Consider the following 24985-nt stretch of genomic DNA (forward strand, 5'->3'; position numbering starts at 1 on the left):
AAGTACCAACAAATTTGTCAAACTCAAAAAAAAAAAAAAAAAAAAAAGAAAGCAACAGGAAAAAGATAGACAACCGACTAAGTTTAGCCAAGAAACTTAAACAGGCATGTCAGAGAACACACACAGCAGAATAACTAAAATTAAAGGGCCTGGCAATAATAACTGGTAAGAATGTAAGAATACAGAGCAATGGCAACCTTCATACTGCTACTAGAACTGCAAATTGGTATAACTACTTTGGAAAATTGGTATCTTTACTAATGTTGAACACACATATATCCTATTGCTCAGTAATTCCACTCCTATGTATATGCCTAAAAGAAATGTGTACGTACATTTGCCAAAAGTTACACACAGGAACGTTCACAGCAGCATTATGTGTAATAGCTAAAAACTGCAAACAAACCAGCTGTCAACAGTAGAAAGGTCACTTATAGTAATTAATAATATATAAAGCATAATTTAAAATATATTCATAGAATGAAGCAGGACGCAGTGGCTCACGCCTGTAATCCCAGCACTTTGCGAGGCCGAGGCAGGTGGATCACCTGAGGTTAGGAGTTGGACACCAGCCTGGCCAACATGTTGAAACCCTGTCTTTACTGAAAATACAAAAAATTAGCTGGGCGTGGTGGCACAGGCCTGTAGTCCCAGCTACTCGGGGGGCTGAGGCAAAAGAATCGCTTGAACCCAGGAGGCAGAGGTTGCAATGAGCCGAGATCACACTACTGTACTCCAGCCTGGGCAACAGAGCAAGACTCCATCTCAAAAAATAAATAAATAAATAAATAAATAAATAAATAAATAATATATATGTGTATATTCATAGAGTGAAATACAACATAGCCAGTAAGAATGAACTAACACCAGATATATGCAGCACCATAGATATGTCACATAAACAACATGTTGAGCAAAAAAAGCCAAAGGCAAAAGACTAAATACTGTGCAACTGCATCTACATTAAGTTCAGAAATAGGCAAAACGAATCCCTGGTGCTAAATATCAGGATGGTATTTATTTTGGGAGAGGAAAAAGAGGCTGATGATTGGGAAGAGGCAGAGAAGGGGTTCTGAGGTGCTAGTAATGTTCCACTTATTGTCCTAGTAGTGGTTTCACCATTCTCAATTTCACCATGCTATGCACTCATAGTCATGTAGTTTTATGTGTGTATGTTATCCTTCAATTTCTTTTAAAGTAAGAAATAATCAAATGTTTGATAAATGAAAGAATGAGCTATTAAATCCAGAATGAACTGGTCAAAGACGTTAAATAGCTGAAAGTAGAGAAAATGAAAACAAGTACAGGGAAAGAAAAAGACACACACACGCACTTACACACATCTATTTCTTAGGGTAGGAGTGTCTACTGTTATACAATTCTAAACATAGCGTATCATAGGAAGGAATGAAACCTAAAATGTGGATAGAATAATTATAGCATAATTATAGCCAGGGAGGTACTTACTATATTGGACTAGGGAGAAAGTATGAGAAAAAAAAAAAGTGGGATACCTTACATGGAAGAGGCTTCGGGCCTTTAAAGGGAGCTTCCTGATAACATCTCAGAAGTATATCTCTTCATAGCCCTGCTCCTGAGCCATCATCTCTTACTTACCTGAACACAGGCCTCTAGTCAGCTCTCTGTCAACCATCCAGGGCTCTTTTCCTTGTTCCAATAAGGAGATCACAGCTGGCTTAGAATTGGAAAGTCCTGCTCACAAGAAAAGACATGGGACATGGTTATGCTCTGGGCTCCCCAGAAATCAGATCGAGTCCCTTAGTGATCAAAGAAGAGATGACATTACAAGAAGGACCAGAGAAAGATGGAGAAGATGAAGCTTCAGCCGCAGCCCATTGGAGCTGCCCACTTCCAACTCTTCCATTCTATTTCAACTCAAACCATTCCTTAGGGAAGAGGGAGCAGAAATTCAGCTGGTTACATGAAGCAAATAATTCACAGTGGAGAAAGGAGACATTTACAAGGGCAGACTCTGAATTTTGGGGAATAGTTATCCTTACCCACTGAAACCAGGTTGCTGAAATTCTCCAACATTACTTCTTTGTATAAATTCATCTGACCAGAGTCCAGGCATTCCCATTCCTCTTGAGAGAAGTCTATGGACACATCCCTGAACATCACTGACCCCTGAAACAACAAACATGCTTTCACAATGGAAGGAGAAAAGAAAAAGATGGTGGTAGAGGTGGCAAGAAAGGACAGAGTAAGCAAAATTAAAGGGGGTGAATCCTATCATATCAGAAGATATATGTCCTGTGTACAAAGGGATGTACAAGTAGGCTGGACTTTTCCAGTGATAGGAAACAGCATGCATTCAGTTCAATTAGTGAGTTTCTTCCCCCTCCCCACTTTCCCTTTATGCCCCAAGAGACAGGAAAATGGGAGGAGCTTTCAAACACATCTCATAATACTTGGAGTAAAAATTCAGAATATCAGGGCAAAACAAAAATGAAAGTTCGGGCCGGGCGCGGTGGCTCAAGCCTGTAATCCCAGCACTTTGGGAGGCCGAGACGGGCGGATCACGAGGTCAGGAGATCAAGACCATCCTGGCCAACCCGGTGAAACCCCGTCTCTACTAAAAAAAAATACAAAAAACTAGCCGGGCGAGGTGGCGGGCGCCTGTAGTCCCAGCTATTCCGGAGGCTGAGGCAGGAGAATGGCGTGAACCCGGGAGGCGGAGCTTGCAGTGAGCTGAGATCCGGCCACCGCACTCCAGCCTGGGTGACAGAGCGAGACTCAGTCTCAAAAAAAAATGAAAGTTTCTAAAAGCTTCTAGGAAGAAAAGACAGATGACATAAGTTTTCAGGAATCAGAATGGCAATAGACTTCTCAATAGCATCATTTGAAACAAGAAAAAAAACAAGTAATTCCTTTAATATTATAAAGGAAAATAAATTCTGAAATAGAATTCTATCTCCAATCAGATTACTAAGCCACTATGAAGATTAAATCAAGACAATTTGAAATCTGCAGGGAATGATAAAAGTATTTCCAATGTGGCTTTTCTTAGGAAGCTACTGGGCTACATGTTCCATCAAAACTAGGGAGTAAATTAGGAAAAAGAAAAGGTACTATATTAAGACACTGGAAAACTAACATGAAAATGGTGATGAAAGTGCCAGTATAATTATAAAAGGCAAATCCTAGAACACCATCCAGCAGCAGACTGAGAGAACAGCATCTAGGAACATAAGAAGTGAGGACTATAGGAAAGACATCTCCAAAGAAAACTAAGGAGCTAGTATGTTTGATCATGCAGAAAATATCGACAGGCAACTGACAGCAATGTTAGAGAATTTGAAAATGATTACGTGGGATCATATTTATGACACTTTTTTTGTAAAAATGTAAACATCAAATGGCAAATGAAACAAAATTTGGTTCTTGACTAATAATGAAAACACATTAAAATATTAACACTAGTTATCTGAGTGGTCAAATTTTATTTTTTCCTGGTAATACTGTATTTTTGAGATCTCTAAACTAATCATCCTTTTATTTTTAAATCATAATAAATATTTGAGAAGAAAATTCAGCAAGCATAAGTGGAGCAACCATCCTTTTCTGTGATGGGAAAATTATAGGGACCTAGAATTAAATGACATTCCTTTATTAAGCAAGAATTTTCAGAAGAAAAAGAAGAAACCCCAACACACCTTGGATACTGCTTGTAGAAGTTCATCATGCATTCTTTCCGCCTCTTCTTGGTGACACCTGGAGAAAGGTAAAATTGGGAGAGGGAAGAGTAACTGTGAGACACCAGGTTTTTCTTGGTACCCAAATTAGTCAAGTAAGCGGTCTTCCCCAGCCCCATTACCCACCACACATGGGGAATGGAGATCCGAGTAGAATGGGGCATCCTGTCCAATTCCAGTGGCTCAGGGGAAAGGCTGTGTTCACTGCTGTCCAGGGTTCGAATCTGACCACCAGACCTCAGAGAGGTTTCCTAGAGACAGAGCTCTGGAGTCACAATCGCACAGTTGACGGGACCTCATACTCATACACAGAATGCCACATACAGTTAGGGACAGTCACACTTAAATCAAGGCGACATGCACGTCTCACCTGCACACACGGAGCCACACACGGCAACACAGTTACAATCACATACACACCATAGGAAACACAATTACAGCTGCACAATCGTAGGCACCCCACACTGTCGCAGTCACAATCACACATCACCACGGGTACACACAGCCACAACCCCTCCAGTGACAGGTATCCCATATCCGCACATAAGCCGCAGTGTTATTATCTCCCAGACAATTCCACAGCCTCCCCTCTTTTTTGGAGGGGTGGGGACAGAGTCTCGCTCTGTCGCCAGGCTGGAGTGCAGTGGCGCGATCTCGGCTCACAGCAACCTCCGCCTCCCGGGTTCAAGTGATTCTCCTGCCTCAGCCTCCTAGTATCTGGGACTACCGGCGCGCGCCACCAAGCCCAGCTAATTTTTGTATTTTTAGTAGAGATGGGGTGTCACCATGTTGGCCAGGATGGTCTCGATCTCTTGACCTCGTGATCCGCCCGCCTTGGCCTCCCAAACACAACCTCCCCGTTTCAGGCAGCTCTGCCCACACGGGCCCAAGGCGCCAGCTCCCCACCAGCCTTCGGTATCCTCAACTAAGCCCTTTCCAGTCATCCCGGATGGGAACTTGCAGACCTGAGCCAGTTCTCCCGGGGACCAAAATATCTCACCTCCCAGATCTAAGAGTCCCGCCAGGAGTGACGAAACGTTCGAATTCCTGCGAGAAAAGTGGCAGGCCACCAGGCCCTCTGGGAAATGTAGTCCAGAGCGGGACCCACGCCGATTCCTGTCAGCTCCTCGCCTGGGCCCACCCGAAACGGCTGCTCCCTCAACTCTCAACATCCAGCTGAGCCTCAGAGTTGCGGGTGGCTGTAGCGCTGGGCAATGGAGATGAGCCTCCCCGGGAACCTGGCCCACGCCTCACTCTCACACAGGAAACGCAGACGTGTTCTGGCCGGATGTTGAGTGGGGCCGCGGGGCCTGCTGGGAGGTGTTGTCCTCGGAAACGTCGCGGACGTGGAGGGATGGTTCGGGGCTTTAGGCGTCTGTTCCACACCTATCTGTGGGTCCCCTTCACCCAGAATCTCAGAAACTGCGCGTGGGATGAACATTCGGGTGTTTCCGGCAGGTGACGCTGCCAAGTCCCCGCTGCAGGGGGCGAGCAAGGGACTCGCGGCTGACGGGACACGGAGCCACTTAGGCCCAGAGTGTCCCGAGTAGCGGCAGTGGGGAGTGCTCAGGGTACGCTACTGGTAAGTGGTTGCAGTTGTTGGGACAGAAAACTGTGAAGGGAGTTAGTGTGGGTGTGTGGTTGTGTGTGTGAGTGTGACGGCACGAATGATTGTGATGGGGTGATTGTGATGTTTGGTTGCGCGTGATTATGATGAAATGTGTGATATGTGTGTGATTGTGATTAAGGCTCTAGTGAGTGTGAGCGTGGCGAAGTGTGCGTGATTGTAATATGTCTAGTAGTTCTTGTCTTGAGCTGGCTTCTCTGTAGCATTTGGCATAGTTGATAACGACTTGAAAAACACTTATTTGTTTTTTACTGGTCCTCTCTCCCTGTTGGCCACTCCTCTCCTTTGCTGTCTTTTTTACCCTAGTAGTCCTTGACCCTACAATTTGTAGTTTTCCAGTATTCCTTGGTGAACTTTTCAGGTTCATTATTCTCTTACGACTTGCTGCTTTTATGTATATTAGTTAGCTATTGCCATGATAATAATGATGTCTAAAAACCACCCCTGAACTCAATGCCATACAACAGCAAGTCCTTATTCTCCTGTTCACAGGCTGGCGCGTTGACGGTGTTCAGCTGATCTAGGTGGGGCTTGGCTGAGTGGATAGGCTGCGCGACGAGTTAAGATCTGCTCCGCATCTGTTCTTTCTGGATCTCAGGCCAAAAGCACATTTATTGCCAGGGCATGCTCTGCTCATGATGGGTCACCGGAGCACAAGAGAGATTGCCTTAACCAGAACAAGTCACATGGCTAAGCCTAAAATCAATTATGCCCACAATTGGAGGGCAAAGTTACCTTCCAAAGAGTATGAATATATAATCTATTAGAGGGGGTGAGGAATTGGACTAAAATTCCAGTCTACCACCTTAAGAAACATACCTCTTTATCCTGGTGAGTGCCTTTTAGTCCAGGTTCGCTTTTGTCTGATAATATTGCTTTTCAAGTTTTATTGTATTTCTTAAGAATTTCATTTTCTAACCCCTTTGTGTCTTTATGTTTCAGATTTGTGTCTTGTGAGGAGCATATTGCTGGGTTTACATCCGTTTATCCCGTTTGACTGTTATTTTAATAGGTGAGTATAATTCAGTGGCATTTATCATGATTGCTCGTATAAACGTTTTATTTTCTATTTATTATGCCTTAAACATTTTTGAGTGACATATAATAGTTGCACATATATCTTTTTTTATTGGGCAAATTCACCTTATCCCTTTTTCTCCCCTACTTTGGTTTCTGCTATTATCCTTCTATTTTTAATATGCATACTTAACAAAACTCAACCTTAAGACTTTAAAATACTTGAACTCCAAAATATCCGCCAATTTCTGTGTTATTCTTGTCTGGTATATTATTTTCTTCTAGTTTTTGTTGTTGTTGTTTTGTTTTGTTTTGTTTTTTGAGACGGAGTCTCGCTCTGTCACCCAGGCTGGAGTGCAGTGGCACGGTCTCGGCTCACTGCAACCTCTGCCTCCTGAGTTCAAGCGATTCTTCTGCCTTAGCCTCCGGAGTAGCTGGAACTACAGATGTGCCACCACACAGCTGATTTTTTGTATTTTTAGTAGAGACTGGGTTTCACTGTGTTAGCCACCGTGTTAGATCTCCTGACATCGTGATTTGCCCACCTCAGCATCCCAAAGTGCTGGGATTATAGGCGTGAGCCACTGTGCCTGGCCTTCTCTTCTAGTGTTAAAGCCCCAAATTAGTAGTAGTAGCCCATTTATTCTATATACGGTTCATATCCAGGAGGGGTTGGTTTCAGGACCCCTCCATGGATACCAGAATGCACAGATGCTCAAGTCCCTACATCCTTCTGTATACATTAAATCATCTCTAGATTATTTGTAATACCTAATACAATGTAAATACTATGTAAATCATTGTTACACTTTATTGTTTAGGGAATAAGAAGAAAAAAATCTGTACTGTACATGTTCAGTACAGACACAACTATCGTAGGCCTAACTATATTTTTTATCTGAGGCTGATTGAATCTGAGGATGCAGAACCCGTGGATAAGGAGGACCAACTGTATACATATATATATATTCAGTTGTGGTAAAATATACAACGTAGAATTTACCATCTAAACCATATTTAAGTGTACAGTTCAGTGACATGAAGTACATTCACATTGTTATGGTACCATCACCACCATCCATCCACAGAACTCTTCTTCTTGCAAAACAGAAACCCAGTACCTATCAAACAATAACTCTCTATCCCCCGCTTTCCCCCGGCCTATGGCATCTGCCATTCTACTTTCTGTCTCTGAATTTGACTATTCTAGGTACTTCATATAAGCAGAATCATATGTTGTTTGTCCTTTTGTGACCCTGATTTAACTTAGCATAATGTCCTCAAGATTCATCCATATTAGCATGTATTGGAATGTCCTCCTTTTTTAAGGCCGAATAATAAGTATGTCATATATGGATAAACATTTTGTTTATCAGTTTATTCATCATTGGATACTTGGGCTGCTTCTACCTTTTGGCAATTGCAAGTGACACTGCTACAAACATGGGTATACAACTGAGTCCCTGCTTTCAATTTTTTATATATACATGTGGTAATGTCTGTTTTTCATCTTTGATTGTCATAGTGTTTTTGATAATGACTGAACCATTTTATCAGCATATTTTTGAGCACCTACTATCAATATCAAAAACAGACAAAAATAAGTCCTTGTTTTCCTGGAGTTTATGTTGTGGGGGGTGGGTGGACAGTATATATAACTAAACTATACTCATGTGCCGTATATGTATGGACTATATACATATATGACAGTTGTCCTGTGAGACAGTGGTCCCCAGCCTTTTTAGCGCTAGGGACTGGTTTTGTGGAAGACAATTTTTCCATGGACCAGGGGACGGGAGGGTTATGGTTTCAGGATGAAACTGTTTTACCTCAAATCATCAGGCATTAGATTTTCATAAGGAGCAAGCAACTTATATCCCTCACATGCACAGTTCAAAAGAGGGTTCACACTCCTGTAAGGTTGTAATGCCACCACTGATCTGACAGAAGGTGGAGCTCAGGCGGTAATGCTCGCTCATCTGTTGCTCGCTTCCTGCTGTGTGGCTTGGTTCCTAACCAGGAACCAGTACGGTACCGGTACTGGTACATGGCCCAGGGGTTGAGGACCCCTGCTGTAAAATTCCTGTCACCTAGTGACTTTCTAGCCAATATAACACTGTAGCACAATACCATCACTCGTGTTTGCAGTGATGCTGGTTTAAACAAACCTACTCTGCTGCCAGTCAGATAAAAGTATAACGTAAAATTATGTACAGTACATAATACTTGGTAATGATAATAAATATGTTATTGGTTCATGTGCCTACTATACTATTTATCATTAGTCTGGAGCATATGCCTATTTATTTAAAAAAATTAACTGTAAAACAGCCTCAGGTCCTTCAGGAGGTATTCCAGAAGAAGGCATTGTTGTCATAGGATGTGATAGCTCTATGTGTGTTATTGTCCCTGAAGATCTTCCAGTGGGGCCAGATGTGGAGGTGAATGACAATACCAATGATCCTGGACACTGTAGGCCTAGGCTAATGGGTGTTTGTGTCTTAATTTTTAACAAGAAAATTCAAAAAGTTAAAAAAGAATTTTAAGAACATAGCTTATAGAATAAGGATATAAAGAAAGAAAATATTTTTGTACAGCTGTACAATGTGTTTTAAGCTATGTGCTAAGAGTCAAATAGTTTTAAAAAATTGAAAAGCTGGCTGGACATGGTGGCTCACTCCTGTAATCCCAGCACTTTGGGAGGCCAAGGCAGGTGGATCACCTGAGGTCAAGAGTTAGAGACCAGGCTGACCAACATGGTGAAACCCCGTCTCTACTAAAAATACAAAAATTAGCCGGGCGTGGTGGCAGACGCCTGTAATCCCAGCTACTTGGGAGGCTGAGGCAGGAGAATCACTTGAACTCAGGAGGCACAGGTCACAATGAGCCAAGATCGTGCCATTACTCCAGCCTGGGTTATGGAGCGAGACTCTGTCTCAAAAAAAAAATGGAAAAGCTTATAAAGTAACAAAGTTATAGTAAGCCAAGGCTAATTCAACAATTCGAAGAAATAAAAATAATTTTATAAATTTAGTGTAGCCTAAGTGTACAGTGTTTATAAAGTCTACAGTAGTATATAGTAGTGTCCAAGGCCTTTGCATTCACTCACCACTCACTCACTCAGAGCAACTTCCAGTTCTGCAAGTTTCATTCATGGTAATTCCACTTTCCATTTAAACTTTCCACTGTACCATTTTTTATCTTTTATACTATATTTTTACAATTTCTCTCCTGTGTTTAGGTATGTTTAGATATACAAACATTTACCTTTGTATTGCAGTTGTCTACACTAACCTGCCATACAGGTTTGTAGCCTAGGAGCAATAGGTTGTACCATATAGCACAGGTGGGTAGTAGGCTATGCCATCCACATTTGTGTAAGTACACTCTTATATTCGCACAATGATGAAATTGCCTAATGACACATTTCTCAGAGCATATCTCTGTTGCAAAGTGATGCATGACTATATATATTAATAGTTTGTTAGAAAGTGATCACTGTCAGCCGAGTGTGGTGGCTCATACCTGTAATCCCAGAATTTTGAGAGGCCGAGACCGGTGGATCACCTGAGATCAGGAGTGAGCTGAGATCGTGCCATTGCACTCCAGCCTGGGCAACAAGAGCGAAACTCCGTCTAAAAAAAAAAAGAAAGAAAGTGATCACTGTCATGAAAAAAAAGTGAGCGTGTTAGGGGTATTAGGAGGATATTTCAAGCATAGCACTTCTCAAAACCTATTATAATTGAATGTTTTCTGTTTTATTTGTTTTATCATACAGGGCAAAAATTAGTCTATTTTGTTACATATTTTTTTTTACCCTTTACCTAATAAAGACTCATAGCAGCTGCTAAATTCATATATCTTTTTTTTTTTTTTTGGGACGGAGTCTTGCTCTATCTCCCAGGCTGGAGTGCAGTGGCGCGATCTCGGCTCACTGCAAGCTCCGCCTCCTGGGTTCACGCCATTCTCCTGCCTCAGCCTCCTGAGTAGCTGGGACTACAGGCGCCCGCCATCACGCCCGGCTAATTTTTTGTATTTTTAGTAGAGACGGGGTTTCACTATGTTAACCAGGATGGTCTCGATCTCCTGACCTCGTGATCCTCCCGCTTCGGCCTCCCAAAGTGCTGGGATTACAGGCATGAGCCACTGCACCCGGCCTAAATTCATATATCTTAATAGTCATTTCATATATTCATCCAATATTATTGTGACATGAGTATAATTGTCATTTCAGATGAAGAGACTTGGAATTCTAAATTGCAGTTCTCTCTTAACTCAATTGCCAAGATAATACAGAAATGGAATGGAATAGCTGGTCTTTGAATGAAACTCTCTTTCTTGCCAAATTTGGGGTTGCTGCAAATCTGGGTGTTTTTTGACTCAGGTTTATATCTGTCATCTCATCGAGCATATACTTTTAGACACATAGAAGATATTTGAAAAACAGATAGGTAAACATAACTTTGTTTACACCTCTGGTCAGTGTGTCCAGAGCGTATGAATTACAAATAAGGAAGATTAGTGTTTGAAGCTGTATTAATTATCTATTAGTGTGTAACAAATTACTTCAAAAACTAGTGGCTTAAACAACAATAAACATTATCTCACAGTTTCTGTGGGAAGTGTCTTCACTGGGTATTTTGGCTTGGATATCTCATGAAGTTGCAGTCAAGATGTCAGCTGGGCTATAGTCATCAGAAGGCTGCACTGGGGCTGGAGGATTCACTTCCAAGACAGCTGGCTTCCAAGTTAGTGTTAGCTGTCAACAGGAGGCCTCTCCGTAGGGTTGGTTGAGTGTCGTCATGGTATGGCAGCTGGCTTCCCTCAACGTACATGATCCAAACATGCAAGACAGAAGCCCTAATGTCTTATAACCTAACCTTAGAAGTCACACACCATCATTTCTGCAATATCCTATTGGTTGTGAAGGTCAAAGATACTCAGGGTGGGAGGGATCTACAAAGGAATGAATACCAGAAGACAGTGATCACCGGTGGCCATCTTGGAAGCTGGTTATCACAGGGAGCCAGTGAAAAGGCACCAGGTAAATTAGATTTATATCCTAATCCACAGGTCCTGGCCCCACAAGGATAAAACACATCTGCAGTGCAAATAGAAGTCTGAGGAACAGGTGTCTATCATGGAAGGAGACCTGACCTGAGACCTGCCTTAGAGGCTGGAGAGTCCTGAAAGAGAGTGGACCCTGGAGTTGCTGGAGCCTGTCTTGACCCTTCTGCCCAGAGCAGGCAAAGTCTGAATGACATCTCAACCTTCAGTGATCAGCAATAGCTGTGTAACAATGGAGCATTTGAGCCACATGGTGGAAAGGAAAGGTGAGGTGGCTCATAGGTGGACAGAGCTTAGGAGAGAAAGGTTCTACATTTGGGGACAGTGGAAAGAAATGCATTACTCCTACCGAGAAAGGTCACGTGTGTGAGTTGACTGTGCAGGGGAGACATTTGTTTTTAATCTTATTCATTTGACTATTTGATTTTTTAAAAATAAATTTTGAAAAGCAATTTTTATTTCTTAAAGAGTATATTTAAATAGATCTTTAAATGCTGTACTATAACATAAACAAAAGCTTCCTATTCCATCCATCCTCGTCCCCTGTTCCCATTCCTGAAAGGCAACCACTTTGCACATTTTCGTCTCAATATTCTGGTATTCACCTCCTTTTTTTCTAAATAACATTCTTATACTGCTAATGCTTGATTTCTCAGTTTTAGATATTTCCTGTTGATTTTTGATAATGGAGTTAAGGATTTAGCTCTCTTTCACTACCTAACCCCTTCCTTTTCACCTCCACCCCAACACACTCTTCTCCTTGCCCTTCTTTCTAATATGGTATTATTTTTTGGAGGTTGAAGGTTGACCAGATGTCAGGATCTGTAAGCATTTTCTTTTGGGCTAGTCAGTTTCCCCAGCAAGAATTCCTAGATTTTGCTTGAGGAGTACAAGCCAGAACTCCCGCTTTTTGGGAGACAGACAAAGGAAGGAAGTGGGCATGTTAGGCACCTCATCTTGCAATATGAGAACTTTTATTTAATTCTTTTTTCTCTGCATTGCCTCAACCCCACCTTTATCTGAATCTGATATGCCTGAAATCCAGAGCTTGTCTCATTCAGTATATCTAGAGAAAAAAATCTTTAGTTTTTCCTGTTGCCAATGTGAGGGAAATGTGACTATGCCATGTTGGGTAAAAGAAGACATCAGGCAATCTTAACATCTTTTTATGACATCTTACGTTTGGTTTTCTGGTTTTCAGCCCTACTCCCAACCTCTAGTCCGCAGAAATACTTAGTAGCTCCATTCCTGAACCTTTCTAGGGTCCTGCCATGGCTTCCCCACCCTCCTCCCACCCTTACTTAAGCTTCGCCTTTCTCTGGTTAAGTTAGATACCACTCATTTGTCTGTTCTCTAGCTTCCCACATTTTGTTGACAGCTCGCTCTTATCTGTGGAAGTCTTCTATATTCTTTGTCCTTATGAGTTTTAGCCTCCTTTTTTCCTTTATTAACATTACGATTGGTTTGGGAGAGAGTGGAAATATTAATAAACGCAGGTATTCAGGCTTTCCTTTTTAACCAAAAGGTCCTGAATTTTTTTTTTTTTTTTTTTTTTGAGGCGGAGTTTCGCTCTGTCTCCCAGGCTGGAGTGCAGTGGCCGGATCTCAGCTCACTGCAAGCTCCGCCTCCCGGGTTTACGCCATTCTCCTGCCTCAGCCTCCCGAGTAGCTGGGACTACAGGCGCCCGCCACCTCGCCCAGCTAGTTTTTTTTGTATTTTTTAGTAGAGATGGGGTTTCACCATGTTAGCCAGGATGGTCTCGATCTCCTGACCTCGTGATCCGCCCGTCTCGGCCTCCCAAAGTGCTGGGATTACAGGCTTGAGCCACCGCGCCCGGCCAAGGTCCTGAATTTTTTAGGGGGAAAAATAAATCAAGTTTTTAAAAAATGTCATTAGAATCATGACTGTATTGCATTCTATCATATGAATGTTCTGCATTACCTGTAGCCAGTCTCTGATGAAGGTTTTTTTTTCTGAGTTCTTTTTTTTGGGGGGAGAGACAGAGTCTTGCTCTGTCGCCCAGGCTGAAGTACAGTGGTGCGATCTCAGCTCACTGCAACCTCCGCTTCCTGGGTTCAAGCGATTCTCCTGCCTCAGCCTCCCAAGTAGCTGGGACTACAGGCATGCACCACCAGGCCCAGCTAATTTTTGTATTTTTAGTGGAGACGGGGTTTCGTCATATTAGCTAAGCTGGTCTCGAACTCCTGACCTCGTGATCCGCCCGCCTTGGCCTCCCAAAGTGCTGGGATTACAGGTGTGAGCCACTGCGCCAGGCCTTAAATTCTTTATGGTTAAAAAATAACATTTTAGACCAGGCGTGGTGGCTCACGCCCGTAAGCCTGGCACTTTGGGAGGCTGAGGCAAATGGATCACTTGAGGTCAGGAGTTTGAAATCAGCCTGGCCAACATGGTGAAACTCTGTCTCTACTAAAAATACAAAAAAGTTAGCCAAGCATAGTGGTGGATGCCTATAATCCCAGCTACTCGGGAGGCTGAGGCAGGAGAATTGCTTGAACCCAGGAGGCAGAGGTTGCGATAAGCGGAGATAGGCCACTGCACTCACTCTAGCCTGGACGACAGAGTGAGACTCCATCTCAAAAAAAAAGAAAAAAATAAAAGCATTTTAAAGGTCATCCCAATCTTTAAATTTTTGGGGTATCTGTTATTATGTACTTAAGATAAACTTCCTGTTAGAAATAAAACAGCAAGATTCTAGGGAGATAAAATATTGCCAATAGATTCACTGGGCACTATATACTTAGCCCTCCAGAAATCCCCATCAGACCCCATATGATTAAATTAGCTATCCGTGTCCATTTCAGTGTCTCTGTAGCTAGATGGCGGTTAACATTTCTCATTGTTTCAAGGATCATTCATCTGTAGAGGGTCTTATAGCCACCTGGTACTGTAGATTTCTATATTCCTTTGTCTGAAACTTTGAAGCAAATCTGTTTTGTTTCTCTTCCTTCAGCTTGGTATTCTCAGGAGTCTGCCCTTTCCGAGGAAGAAGAGGATACAACCAGGCCTCTTGTACGTCTTAAGCATTTATTTGTTTCCTGCGTTACTTTGCAGTGCAGTTACGGTGGGTTATTGTAACCTACCAATATGTTGGAAAAAATAAATTGATGAAAATCAAAGTGAGAAAAAATACAGATAGAAAATCAGAACCCGGGGAAATTTGAGATGTGGCTGTGCGGAAGCAGGTACATACAGAATTATTAAAGTTGAGTTCAAATTTAAATATGATCTGGAGAGTCAAAGCAAACTGGGACACTTAAGTTTATTCCATAAGTTGCACCATTTATGAGGAAAAACTTACAATTATTTAAGTGAAGAAAAGACTTTTCATTGGCACCTTGGTCAAAAAGAAACTCTAAAATATAGTTGGACTTCTGTGTCTGTAGGTTCTGCTTCCATAGATTCAACCAACTGCAAATCAAAAATACTTGAAAAAAAATGGGTGGTTGCATCTGTACTGAACATGTACAGACTTTTTTCTTGTCATTTTCTAAACAATATAATGTAACAACTATTTACATCGAAATCACATATTAGGTTTTATAAGTAATCTAGGGATGATTTAAAGTATACGGGAGGATGTACATTGGTTATGTACAAATACTACACCATTTTATATAAGGGACTTGAGCATCTGTGGATTTTGGTATCTGTGGGGATCCTGGAACCAGTTCTCCATGGTTTCCTAGGGACACCTGTAATTCCTTAATTCTTACAATTTTTAGCTCAGCTTTTAAAAGTCAGTCTTGGCCAAAGTTCAAAAATTTAAATTATCTGGAAGAGGAAGTGGAACACATACCTTTCAAATGATCCTATGTATATATTTTCTTCAATTGAAATTTTAATCCAAGTTGAGCTAAATTATACTAATATTGTATGGCAAAGTCTTATAGTTCTGATATCCATAGCTTTTCACATCTTTTTTATGGTCTCAGAAGATACAGTCTTCATCCTCATCTTACAAAATTACATATTCTCTGCTCTTGATTCTTTTTGTTTCCATCCCTGACGTCACTCACACACCTACATTTTGAATGTTTTCTGCTTAACTGCCTCTTTTTCGTCAGCTTATGTATGTCTTGCCCATCATGAAACATATACACATACTTCTTTTGACCATATGATCATATGGCTCATCCAATTACTTCTGTTGGTGCGGTGGCCCTAGACAAACCTCTGTGGCCCTAGACAGGCTTGAGTTTAAATCTCGCCTCAGTGACTTATGAAGTGCATGACTGTGGACAAGTTTCTTAATCTTTTCGTGACTCAGTTGCATCTGTAAGTCTGTAAATGGGGATAATAATGGTGTTTATCCCATAGGAATGTTGGGAAGGTTAAATACATGTAACAAGTACCCCGTAAATGATAGGTATTGTTATTTTTTTCTCAAATATTTTTGGTCTGCCATTGGTTGAATCCATGGATATTGAACCCACAGATATGGAGGACCAACTGTTATAGCTTTACTGAGTTATTACTATGTGCCAGGTATATTGTGCTTTACATAGCTTATTTCGTGTAATTATTATCAGAAGTCTATAAAGTACATATTATTTAATTTTTTTAGATAAAGGAAATGAAGCACAGAGGTTAAGAAGCTTACATAACATTGTGCATCAGTGTGTCATAAACCCAGGATTCAAATCCATACAGTCTGACTCTAGGGCCCACACTCTACATTACTGTACAGATGGAGGCTCATTATGAGTGAAGAAATACAAAAGCCAATTACCTGTTCATATTGTTTGTCTATTTTTAATAATAGTTTTTTCTCTATTTGATATTAGAATATTTTAAGAATGCCTATTTCAGTATTAGGACTTGGGATTTATGCAGCTACGTTCTCCCAATCTGTCACTTTTATGTTATCATTTATTTTTTGTTGTATAGACACTGAAGTTAATTACGTTTAATGTATGATAAATATGTACACATAATAGAATTCAGTCAAAATATGCAACAATTAATATTTAGTCTTTTTTCATGAGTTGCCAATGTTGATCTTTTCTAAGATATCTTTCCTAATTAATATTAGATCATTGAGATAATCTCTGTCCAAAGCTTTGTTTTCCATATTTAGTCTTTAATCCAACTGGATTATAATATTGTAATTGGTTTGAGATAGGAATTTACTGATAATTCTATTAGTAGAATTACCTTTGCATGTAGAAGACTAGTTGTTCCAACACCATTCATTAAGTAAATATTTCCTTTGTGATGCCACCTTTACTGTATACATAAATGATTGTTTCTAGGCTTTTACTTTTTCTTTAATCTATTTGTCTACATTTATATCGGTACCGTACTTGTATGTGTGTGTTTTACATTGGTTTAATTACTATTACTTTATATGGGCAATGATTTTACCACTTCTTTATGCACATACATTATTCTTAGTTTTTCAAAAATTTTTGAGCTACCTTGGGACCTCTGGGCTTCTATTTGATTTTTAGAATTAGTTTATCTAGTTCTAGGAAGAAATCCTGTTGGGGATTTTCGTTGAATTGCACAGACTAATTGGAGAAGAATTGAGCAAAAATACATATATATATATGTGTATATATATAAAGATATCTATAAAAAGATATATATTTATTTATTTATTTATTTGTTTTTGGTGATGGAGTCTTGCTTTGTTGCCCAGGCTGGAGAGCAGTGATGTGATCTTGGCTCACTGCAACCTCCACCTCCTGGGTTTAAGTGATTCTCATGCCTCAGCCTCCCAAGCAGCTGGGATTACAGGTGTACACCACCACGCCTGGCTAAGTTTTTGCATTTTTAGTAGAGATAGGGTTTCACGGTGTTGGCCAGGCTGACCACAAGTGATTCTGACCTCAAGTGATCCACCTGCCTCAGCCTCCCAAAGTACTAGGATTACAGGCATGAGCCATTGCCCCTGTACTGAAATATATTTTCTGTCACAATTAAAGATGTTTCCATTTAAGGGAATCTATTAATATAAATTATTATATTCAAGAGAAAAACAATCAGATGTATAGAGCTGAAAATTTTTAAACTCAGAACCTGTGATTTCAAAAGGACCTATTTATAAAGTAAAAATAAAAGAACACTTTCTTACCATGATACTTTTAAGAAATTATTCACATGCATACAACACATATACATGCAGATAATAAGCTAAAAGCTGGTACCATGTTTACTTGTAAAAATGAGGCACTTTCCCACTAGTCAGGAACCCATCCAGCTTGCCAGTGCTACCACAGTTATCTATATAATTTTGTATGCCTACACATAAGGGGAGGGAAACGAAGTAAAAAGTGGGATGGTACATTCAAAATTATGATATCTAAATGATACGATTATGTTTTTAGGCAACAGAAGAGAAACATGAGATGATTGAACTATGGACACAAAATTAATATACAAAAATCAATACCATTTTTTTCTATAAACCACACCATCAAAAATGAAATGGAAGAATGAGGCTCAGACTGGAAAAAAACCCTAAAGAAAAAAATAAAGAAATGTATGTGATGTACATGGGAGAATGAAACCTTCAAATTATTACTGAGATATAAAAGAGGAATTGAACAAATTTTTTAAATACCCTTTTTTGGATAAGATCCATCATTATTAAATTAATGTAAATTGTCTTTAACCTACATAGATTTATCTGAATCTCAATAACAATTCTAAATCATTTTTCTTAGAATTAGACAAGTTTATTCAAGCCGAGTCTAGAATACGTTTGAAAAATAAAAACATGCAGAATGGCCAGGAAAAGTATAAAAGAATGTCATGTACCATCTCAAGTTTTTAAAAGAAGAATATTTGTTTAATGGTTATGTAACTTTAGGGGAAAAAAAATTTTAAAAAAGTTGCCAGTCAGCACATACACACAGAACTGATTTTCAGTTATCTTTATTCCCTTGCTGTAACCTTTGTTTTTTTTTTTTTTGTTGGTTTGTTTTTTGAGACAGAGTCTCACTCTGTTGCCCATGCTGGAGTGCAGTGGTGCTATCTCGGCTCACGGCTCACTACAAGCTTCGCCTCCCGGGTTTATGCCATTCTCCTGCCTCAGCCTCCCGAGTAGCTGGGACTACAGGCGCCCACCACCTCGCCCGGCTAGTTTTTTGTATTTTTTAGTAGAGACGAGGTTTCACCGTGTTAGCCAGGATGGTCTCGATCTCCTGACCTCGTGATCCGCCCGTCTCGGCCTCCCAAAGTGCTGGGATTACAGGCTTGAGCCACCGCGCCCGGCCTAAACTTTGTTATTTTAAAGAATATGTTTGTTCCATTGTGTATCTTGAAGAAAGTGAGGCATGGTGGCTCACACCTGTAATCCCAGCACTTTAGGAGGCCAAAGCAGGAGGATCACTTGAGGCCAGGAGTTTGAGACCAGCTGGATTAACACAGCAAGACCCAGTCTTTACAACAAATTTTTTTAAATTAGCTGGGTGTGGCCAGGCACGGTGGCTCACACCTGTAATCCCAGCACTTTGGGAGGCCGAGGCAGGTGGATCATGAGGTCAGGAGATCGAGATCATCCTGGCGAACCCAGTGAAACCCCGTCTCTACTAAAAAAAAATACAAAAAACTAGCCGGGCGAGGTGGTGGGCGCCTGTAGTCCCAGCTACTCGGGAGGCTGAGGCAGGAGAATGGCGTGAACCCGGGAGGCGGAGCTTGCAGTGAGCTGAGATCCGGCCACTGCACTCCAGCCTGGGTGACAGAGCGAGACCCCGTCTCAAAAAAAAAAAAAAAAACTAATAAATAAATACAAAGAATTACCACCTTCTCTTAATTGCTCTCCACCAAAATCTCCGTTGTTTCTGAGTGCGCCCTTAAGCTTGAACTTTGCCATAACTCTGTTGCAAATAAATTCATTTCCTTGTCTCTTCACATTTGTCAAGCCTAAAACAAGAAAAATAATACAATTATTCAAATTTGGGATTTAAAAAGAACATGTAATAAACAATAGAATGGTAAGTTTTAAAAAGTTGAGAGGAAAAAAAATAAAAATAAAAAGTTGAGAGGAATTCCACTTCCAGGATAGCAATGGAAAGTATTCCATGGACCTAATCCACAGTAAAACAAGCATAACTGGTAAGAAGCATTTAAACCTGCAGATTGTGGCTCAAATGCCACAGACTCTTACAGTTTTTATTAAGTTTTAGTGGTTTTTTATTATTATTAAATGGTTCTTTATTTGCTATATGCCTTTAGGGCAATTTCCAGAAATTTTAATCTTTAAAAACTTCTCACCAGTGTTTATCTATATATTAAACTTATCAAGGTATTCTTACCTTCTAAATGGATAATAATAGTAGCTACTTTATAGCCTTATTAGGGGAATTTTAAAAGTTAATGTAACAAAATATTATAGCATTGTCTAGCACATAACAAGTAGTCAGTAGATGACAGTGATAATATTAATGATAGTAATGATCTCAACATCATAGAGATAGTTTCTCAGAGACATTATTCAGCCTTTGGGCCGCGCGTGGTGGCTCACGCCTGTAATCCTAGCACTTTAGGAGGCTGAAGTGGGCAGACCACCTGAGGCCAGGAGTTCAAGACTAGCCTGGCCAACATGGTGAAACCCTGTCTCTACTAAAAATACAAAAATTAGCCCGGTGAGGTGGTGGGCACCTGTAATCCCAGCTACTTGGGAGGCTGCTGTAAGAGAATTGCTTGAACCCAGGAGCGGAGATTGCAGTGAGCCAAGATTGCACCATTGCACTCCAGCCTGGGCGACAGAGCGAGACTCCATCTGAAAAATAAAATAAAATAAAATAAAATAAAATAAAATAAATTCAGCCTTTGGTGATTTCCATTTGTATTTCCCATTTTATCTTGTCCCATTTGTACTATCTCTTTAATAAATTCCCCTAAGTGTGGCTATGTGGTGCTTTTTTTTTTTTTTTTTTTTCCCTAGAGAACCTTTGCAGTTTAAAAGGTTTTTCTTTATTTCCTTACTTGGATATAAAATTATTTTAATGGGAAGAGCTAGACACTATTGATCAAATCACATTCTTTTTTAGAAATTTGGCATTTGTTTGTTGGTTTCTGTTATATCATTCCCATAGATTTAATTCCCATCCTTTGGTTGTAAATAAACAAAAGACTAAAACCTCACTCCCTTTCTTCGATGGTTAACTATGGACTCTGTCCTTAGCTGTATTACTCACCATGTATATTTTCTACAGCTGCTCACATCCTTTGGCCATGGATTCAGCTCCCAATCTTAGGTTGATGACTAAAAACTTTTCATCTCCCTTCTTCTTATATCTAACTGCATAGTGAGTATTTCCATCTGAAAGTCCTATAGCAAGCTTGTCCAACCCACGACCGGTAGGCCACATGCAGCCCAGGACAGCTTTGAATGTGGCCCAACACAAATTTGTAAGCTTTCTTAAAAACATTATGAGATTTTTTTGTGATTTATTTATTTATTTATTTAAACTCATCAGCTGGTGTTAGTGTATTTTACGTGTGGCCCAAGACAATTCTTCCAATGTGGCCCAAGGGAAGCCAAAGATTGGACACCCTGTCCTGTAGGAATTTCATACTTTACATGTTCAAATTTTCATGCCTCTCCTCCTTCCTCTTGCCTTATTTCTCTTACCTCTCTACTCTCTGCCATGTTCCCCTTCCCCCTGGATCACATAAACATCTGGACAGGTTCTGAGCCAGTTACCTGTGAGTCACGTCCAATTCTTCCATCTCTGTCACAGCCGAGTAAAAATTAGTGACCACTGACTCTAGCTTCCTGCATAATAGATGATGAATGAATAAGTTTGCTGACTTAATAATTAACATACCCTTCAAGGATATTTCTGCTATGCTTTATTTTCCCTACAATATAATGTAAAATTAGGTAAATATGAAGACCTGATAAGGTTTTTAATGACCTCTGACCCCTGAGTACCAGCTAAACAAGTTCTTACATGTTTTGATCACAATTCCTAATTTTGATGACTTCAGATTAATTAGCATTATGTTTTTACAGGAAACAGTGACATTTAAGGATGTGGCTGTTGACCTTACCCAGGAGGAGTGGGAGCAGATGAAACCTGCTCAAAGGAACTTGTATCGGGATGTGATGCTGGAGAACTACAGCAACCTAGTTACAGTGGGTAAGGTAGCTTGGTAGCTTTGCAATTTAACAGAGAAATTCTTTTCCATTTCTGAAATGTGTGAAGACTGTAACTTGCCAGATAACTGTAGCCTTTCCTTTCTCCACATGACTGTATGTGCTCCACTCTTCAGTGTTAAAGGCTAATTACTTTGTGTCATTGTGTAAGTTTGTTCATCCTCATCTTTTGTGAACCCTCAAACTTGGACTTAGCCCAAGATCTGGATGGTCGTCACCAGCATTAACATCCACGTCTTTTGCTATTTCTTGTAATAGGCTGTCAAGTCACCAAACCGGATGTGATATTCAAGTTGGAGCAAGAAGAGGAGCCCTGGGTGATGGAGGAAGAAATATTTGGGAGGCACTGTCCAGGTGAATAAGTGAAAAGCAGCTCTGAAAGAGAAAGCCACATGAGAGTTGTTCAGTGAAGGGTTGATATCATTTCACAGTTTCCAAGATTTTCTTAAAGGCCCTATTCTTCTAGAGTGACAAATGGGATGGAGTGCTTTAGATTACTGTGACATTTTTAGATATTATTCTTCCTATATTGCAGATATTTTCCTCTTTTAAATTGTAGAGGGCCAGTAGCCCTATCCAATTTCATAATACCATCCTTCCCTAATTCATTCACAGCCTTCCTTTCAGGATTATTGTTCCTCTCTATGATCCTTGGGCACTCTCTTTCCTTTATGTTTATGGTTTCATTTCCTTATGCACTCAGTATTTCATGGTTGTGTAGTAATTTTAAAACATGTTTCACACTTAGGTTTCTTTTCATTTCTTTCCTTCTTTCCATTTTAAAAAGCTTCAGACTTGTGTTTGGTTAACAATAGTTTCGCTTCCCATTGTACTTCACAACCCTGACAATCCCATGGCTTAGAAATATAAAAGTTTCTGGCTTAGAAATCCCATGGCATCTCCTTTCTGCTTATTCCCGCCTTCCATTCCTTTAATTTTTTTGAAAATACACGAGGTCCATACTTGGTTAAAAAATATAACCAGTATTATACCTATAATACCAATAGTATACCTTTTGTGCAAAAGCAAATCTTCTTATCCTTGACACAGTCCCTTCCTTTCCACAGTTGCATACACTTCCTTTTTGGACTTATCCTGGCTATTTTTGATTATTTTACCATATGAATTTTAGACTTAACTGTCTATTTCCAGAGAAAAACCTGTTCGATTTTTTTTTTTTTTTTTTTGAGACAGAGTCTCGCCCTGTCGCCCAGGCTGGAGTGCAGTGGCCGGATCTCAGCTCACTGCAAGCACCGCCTCCCGGGTTTATGCCGTTCTCCTGCCTCAGCCTCCCGAGTAGCTGGGACTACAGGCGTCCGCCACCTTGCCCGGCTAGTTTTTTGTATTTTTTAGTAGAGACGGGGTTTTACCATGTTAGCCAGGATGGTCTTGATCTCCTGACCTTGTGATCCGCCCATCTCGGCCTCCCAAAGTGCTGGGATTACATCGAATTTTTATTGGGATTGTGCTAAATATATAAATTAACTTTCAGAAATTTAACATCTCTTTAATGCCAATGTTTTCTGTCTAAGAACACACTCTGTTCAGATTTTCATATCTACTTTTGTGTCCTATAGAAATGGAGCTTTCCAAGTTTTCCCATTGTTGCTTTTGTATATCTATAATATGGGTAAGAAAGCTATAAAATCATTCTTATTTACACATAATGAGATTATAGCCCTGGAAAACACAAGAGAACCAATTGAGAAAGTATAACAAATAGTAAGAGAACTCAGTGAGGTGGTAGGATATCAAACCCTACAAATAAAAATCAATAGCTTTCATATATACTTCAACAACCAAATAGAAGATACTAAGGAAAGAAAACTACATTTATAATAGTAAGAACAAAGATGAAATACCATTCTAGGTATGGATATATAACAGTGTACTGAACAAAATCCTGTCTTTATGAGCTTATAATTTCATGGAAACTAGAGTCCCTGAGGTTTTGCATATGGGAAAGTATCTTTTTAACCTTTACATTTGGTTGATAGTTGGCCACGTGTAAAATTCTTGAGCCATACTTTCTTTTCCAAAGAGTTTTGTAGACGTTACCTGAGGGATTTAGACAATTCTCTGTTGTTTCCTAGATTCAAATGTTGCTTGAAGAAGTTTGAAGCGTGATTATTTCCTCTCGTGGGTGACTTATTTTCTGGGATGCCTATAGGTTTCTTTTTCTTTAAAGCTTAAGTGGCTTTGTGAGGTTATGTCTTGGAATTGATCACTCAGTATCAGCTTTTCCTTTCAACTTGTGGATTTATGGTTTTTGTTCCTTGAAACATTGTCATATAGCTTTCATGCTCATTTCTTTTATGGTTATCATTGTCATCTTTGGATGAAGGTATTTCCTGCTGTACCCACTGTTTACAGAAGGATAGTGTTGAAGACTGTCCAGAAAAATGCTCTGAGTTGGTAAGAAGCCTGGATACCTCACACTGACCTCCTTTATCATACAAGGTTTTGTGTTGAGAGTTGGTTTACCCTTTCATTCTCCCAAGTTAAAGAGAGATTATTATTTGCATATTTCCTGTAGAACTGTGTCTCTTCCATCTTCTTATGCTAACAAACTGCTTATATAAGAATACTGGCTATTCACATCTCCTTCTTCAGGCCTGCCTTTGTACCATTCGTCAGGGCCAGATGAAGTCCGTTTTGTTCCTGCTGCAATCTTGACATCTGGCAAAAAAATGACTCATTAATTCTGCCCACAAGGGGGTGCCTCTGTTTTAGAGAACTCTGTTCCTTGTACTTTTTGTTTGAGATAAGAAACAGAAACTGCTATCTCTGTGTTTCTTCTCTGCCTAATCCAGTCTGTTTTCTGTTCTTTCCTCCTATTCTGGGGATGGAGTTTAGCTGTCTTTAAGGTTCATTGAAGATGTATTTTCTTTTTTTTTTTTTTTTGAAGCGGAGTCTTACTCTGTCACCTAGGCTGGAGTGCAGTGGCACAGTCTCAGCTCACTGCAACCTCCGCCTCCTGGGTTCAAGCAATTCTCCTGCCTCAGCCTCCCAAGTAGCTGGGATTACAGGTGTGAGCCACTGCACCTGGTCAGAAGATGTATTTTCTTTTTGTTTCTTCTTCTCCATGTTTGCAGAGTGGAGAGGAGACAGAGATGTTTATTTTTTTTTTTTTGAGACGGAGTCTCGCTCTGCCGCCCAGGCTGGAGTGCAGTGGCCGGATCTCAGCTCACTGCAAGCTCCGCCTCCCGGGTTCACGCCATTCTCCTGCCTCAGCCTCCCGAGTAGTTGGGACTACAGGCGCCTGCCACCGCGCCTGGCTAGTTTTTTGTATTTTTTAGTAGAGACGGGGTTTCACCATGTTAGCCAGGATGGTCTCGATCTCCTGACCTCGTGATCCGCCCGTCTCGGCCTCCCAAAGTGCTGGGATTACAGGCTTGAGCCACCGCGCCCGGCCAGAGATGTTTA

At 40.5% G+C, this 24985-nt stretch overlaps 3 protein-coding genes across 17 annotated transcripts in view; 2 read left to right on the forward strand and 1 right to left on the reverse strand.

Annotated features, from left to right (window-relative positions):
* The window catches only part of ZNF829 (zinc finger protein 829), a 30940-nt gene extending 25953 nt beyond the window's left edge, over window positions 1-4987 (reverse strand). For 3 of the 5 annotated variants that reach the window (XR_013410590.1, XR_013410592.1, XR_013410591.1), the window contains exons 1-4: window positions 4717-4968; window positions 3678-3735; window positions 2022-2148; window positions 1618-1713 (exon numbers count right to left, since the gene is read on the reverse strand). Coding sequence is in view for 2 of the 5 variants with exons in the window: in XM_015123639.3 (XP_014979125.2) it covers window positions 1618-1713; window positions 2022-2148; window positions 3678-3735; window positions 3843-3967; window positions 4502-4660 (565 nt within the window). In the remaining 3 variants the exon portion in view is untranslated. The other 2 variants (XM_001113276.5, XM_015123639.3) reach the window with 2 other exon arrangements.
* The window catches only part of ZNF875 (zinc finger protein 875), a 406705-nt gene that overhangs the window by 100418 nt on the left and 281302 nt on the right, over window positions 1-24985 (forward strand). The window lies entirely within an intron of this gene.
* ZNF568 (zinc finger protein 568) overlaps window positions 1-24985 on the forward strand; it is a 103040-nt gene that overhangs the window by 64983 nt on the left and 13072 nt on the right. For 2 of the 11 annotated variants that reach the window (XM_015123605.3, XM_077982519.1), the window contains exons 1-7: window positions 5039-5298; window positions 5836-6174; window positions 6286-6355; window positions 11434-11693; window positions 14399-14457; window positions 21416-21542; window positions 21818-21913. In XM_015123605.3, the coding sequence (XP_014979091.3) occupies window positions 11618-11693; window positions 14399-14457; window positions 21416-21542; window positions 21818-21913 (358 nt within the window). In that variant the 5' untranslated portion in view covers window positions 5039-5298; window positions 5836-6174; window positions 6286-6355; window positions 11434-11617. Of the gene's footprint in view, window positions 1-5038; window positions 5299-5835; window positions 6175-6285; window positions 6356-11433; window positions 11694-14398; window positions 14458-21415; window positions 21543-21817; window positions 21914-24985 lie in introns of those variants that run through there. The other 9 variants (XM_077982516.1, XM_077982520.1, XM_002801197.4 and 6 more) reach the window with 5 other exon arrangements.

This window comes from Macaca mulatta, chromosome 19 (assembly GCF_049350105.2).
Source record: "Macaca mulatta isolate MMU2019108-1 chromosome 19, T2T-MMU8v2.0, whole genome shotgun sequence".
Lineage (NCBI taxonomy): Eukaryota > Metazoa > Chordata > Mammalia > Primates > Cercopithecidae > Macaca > Macaca mulatta.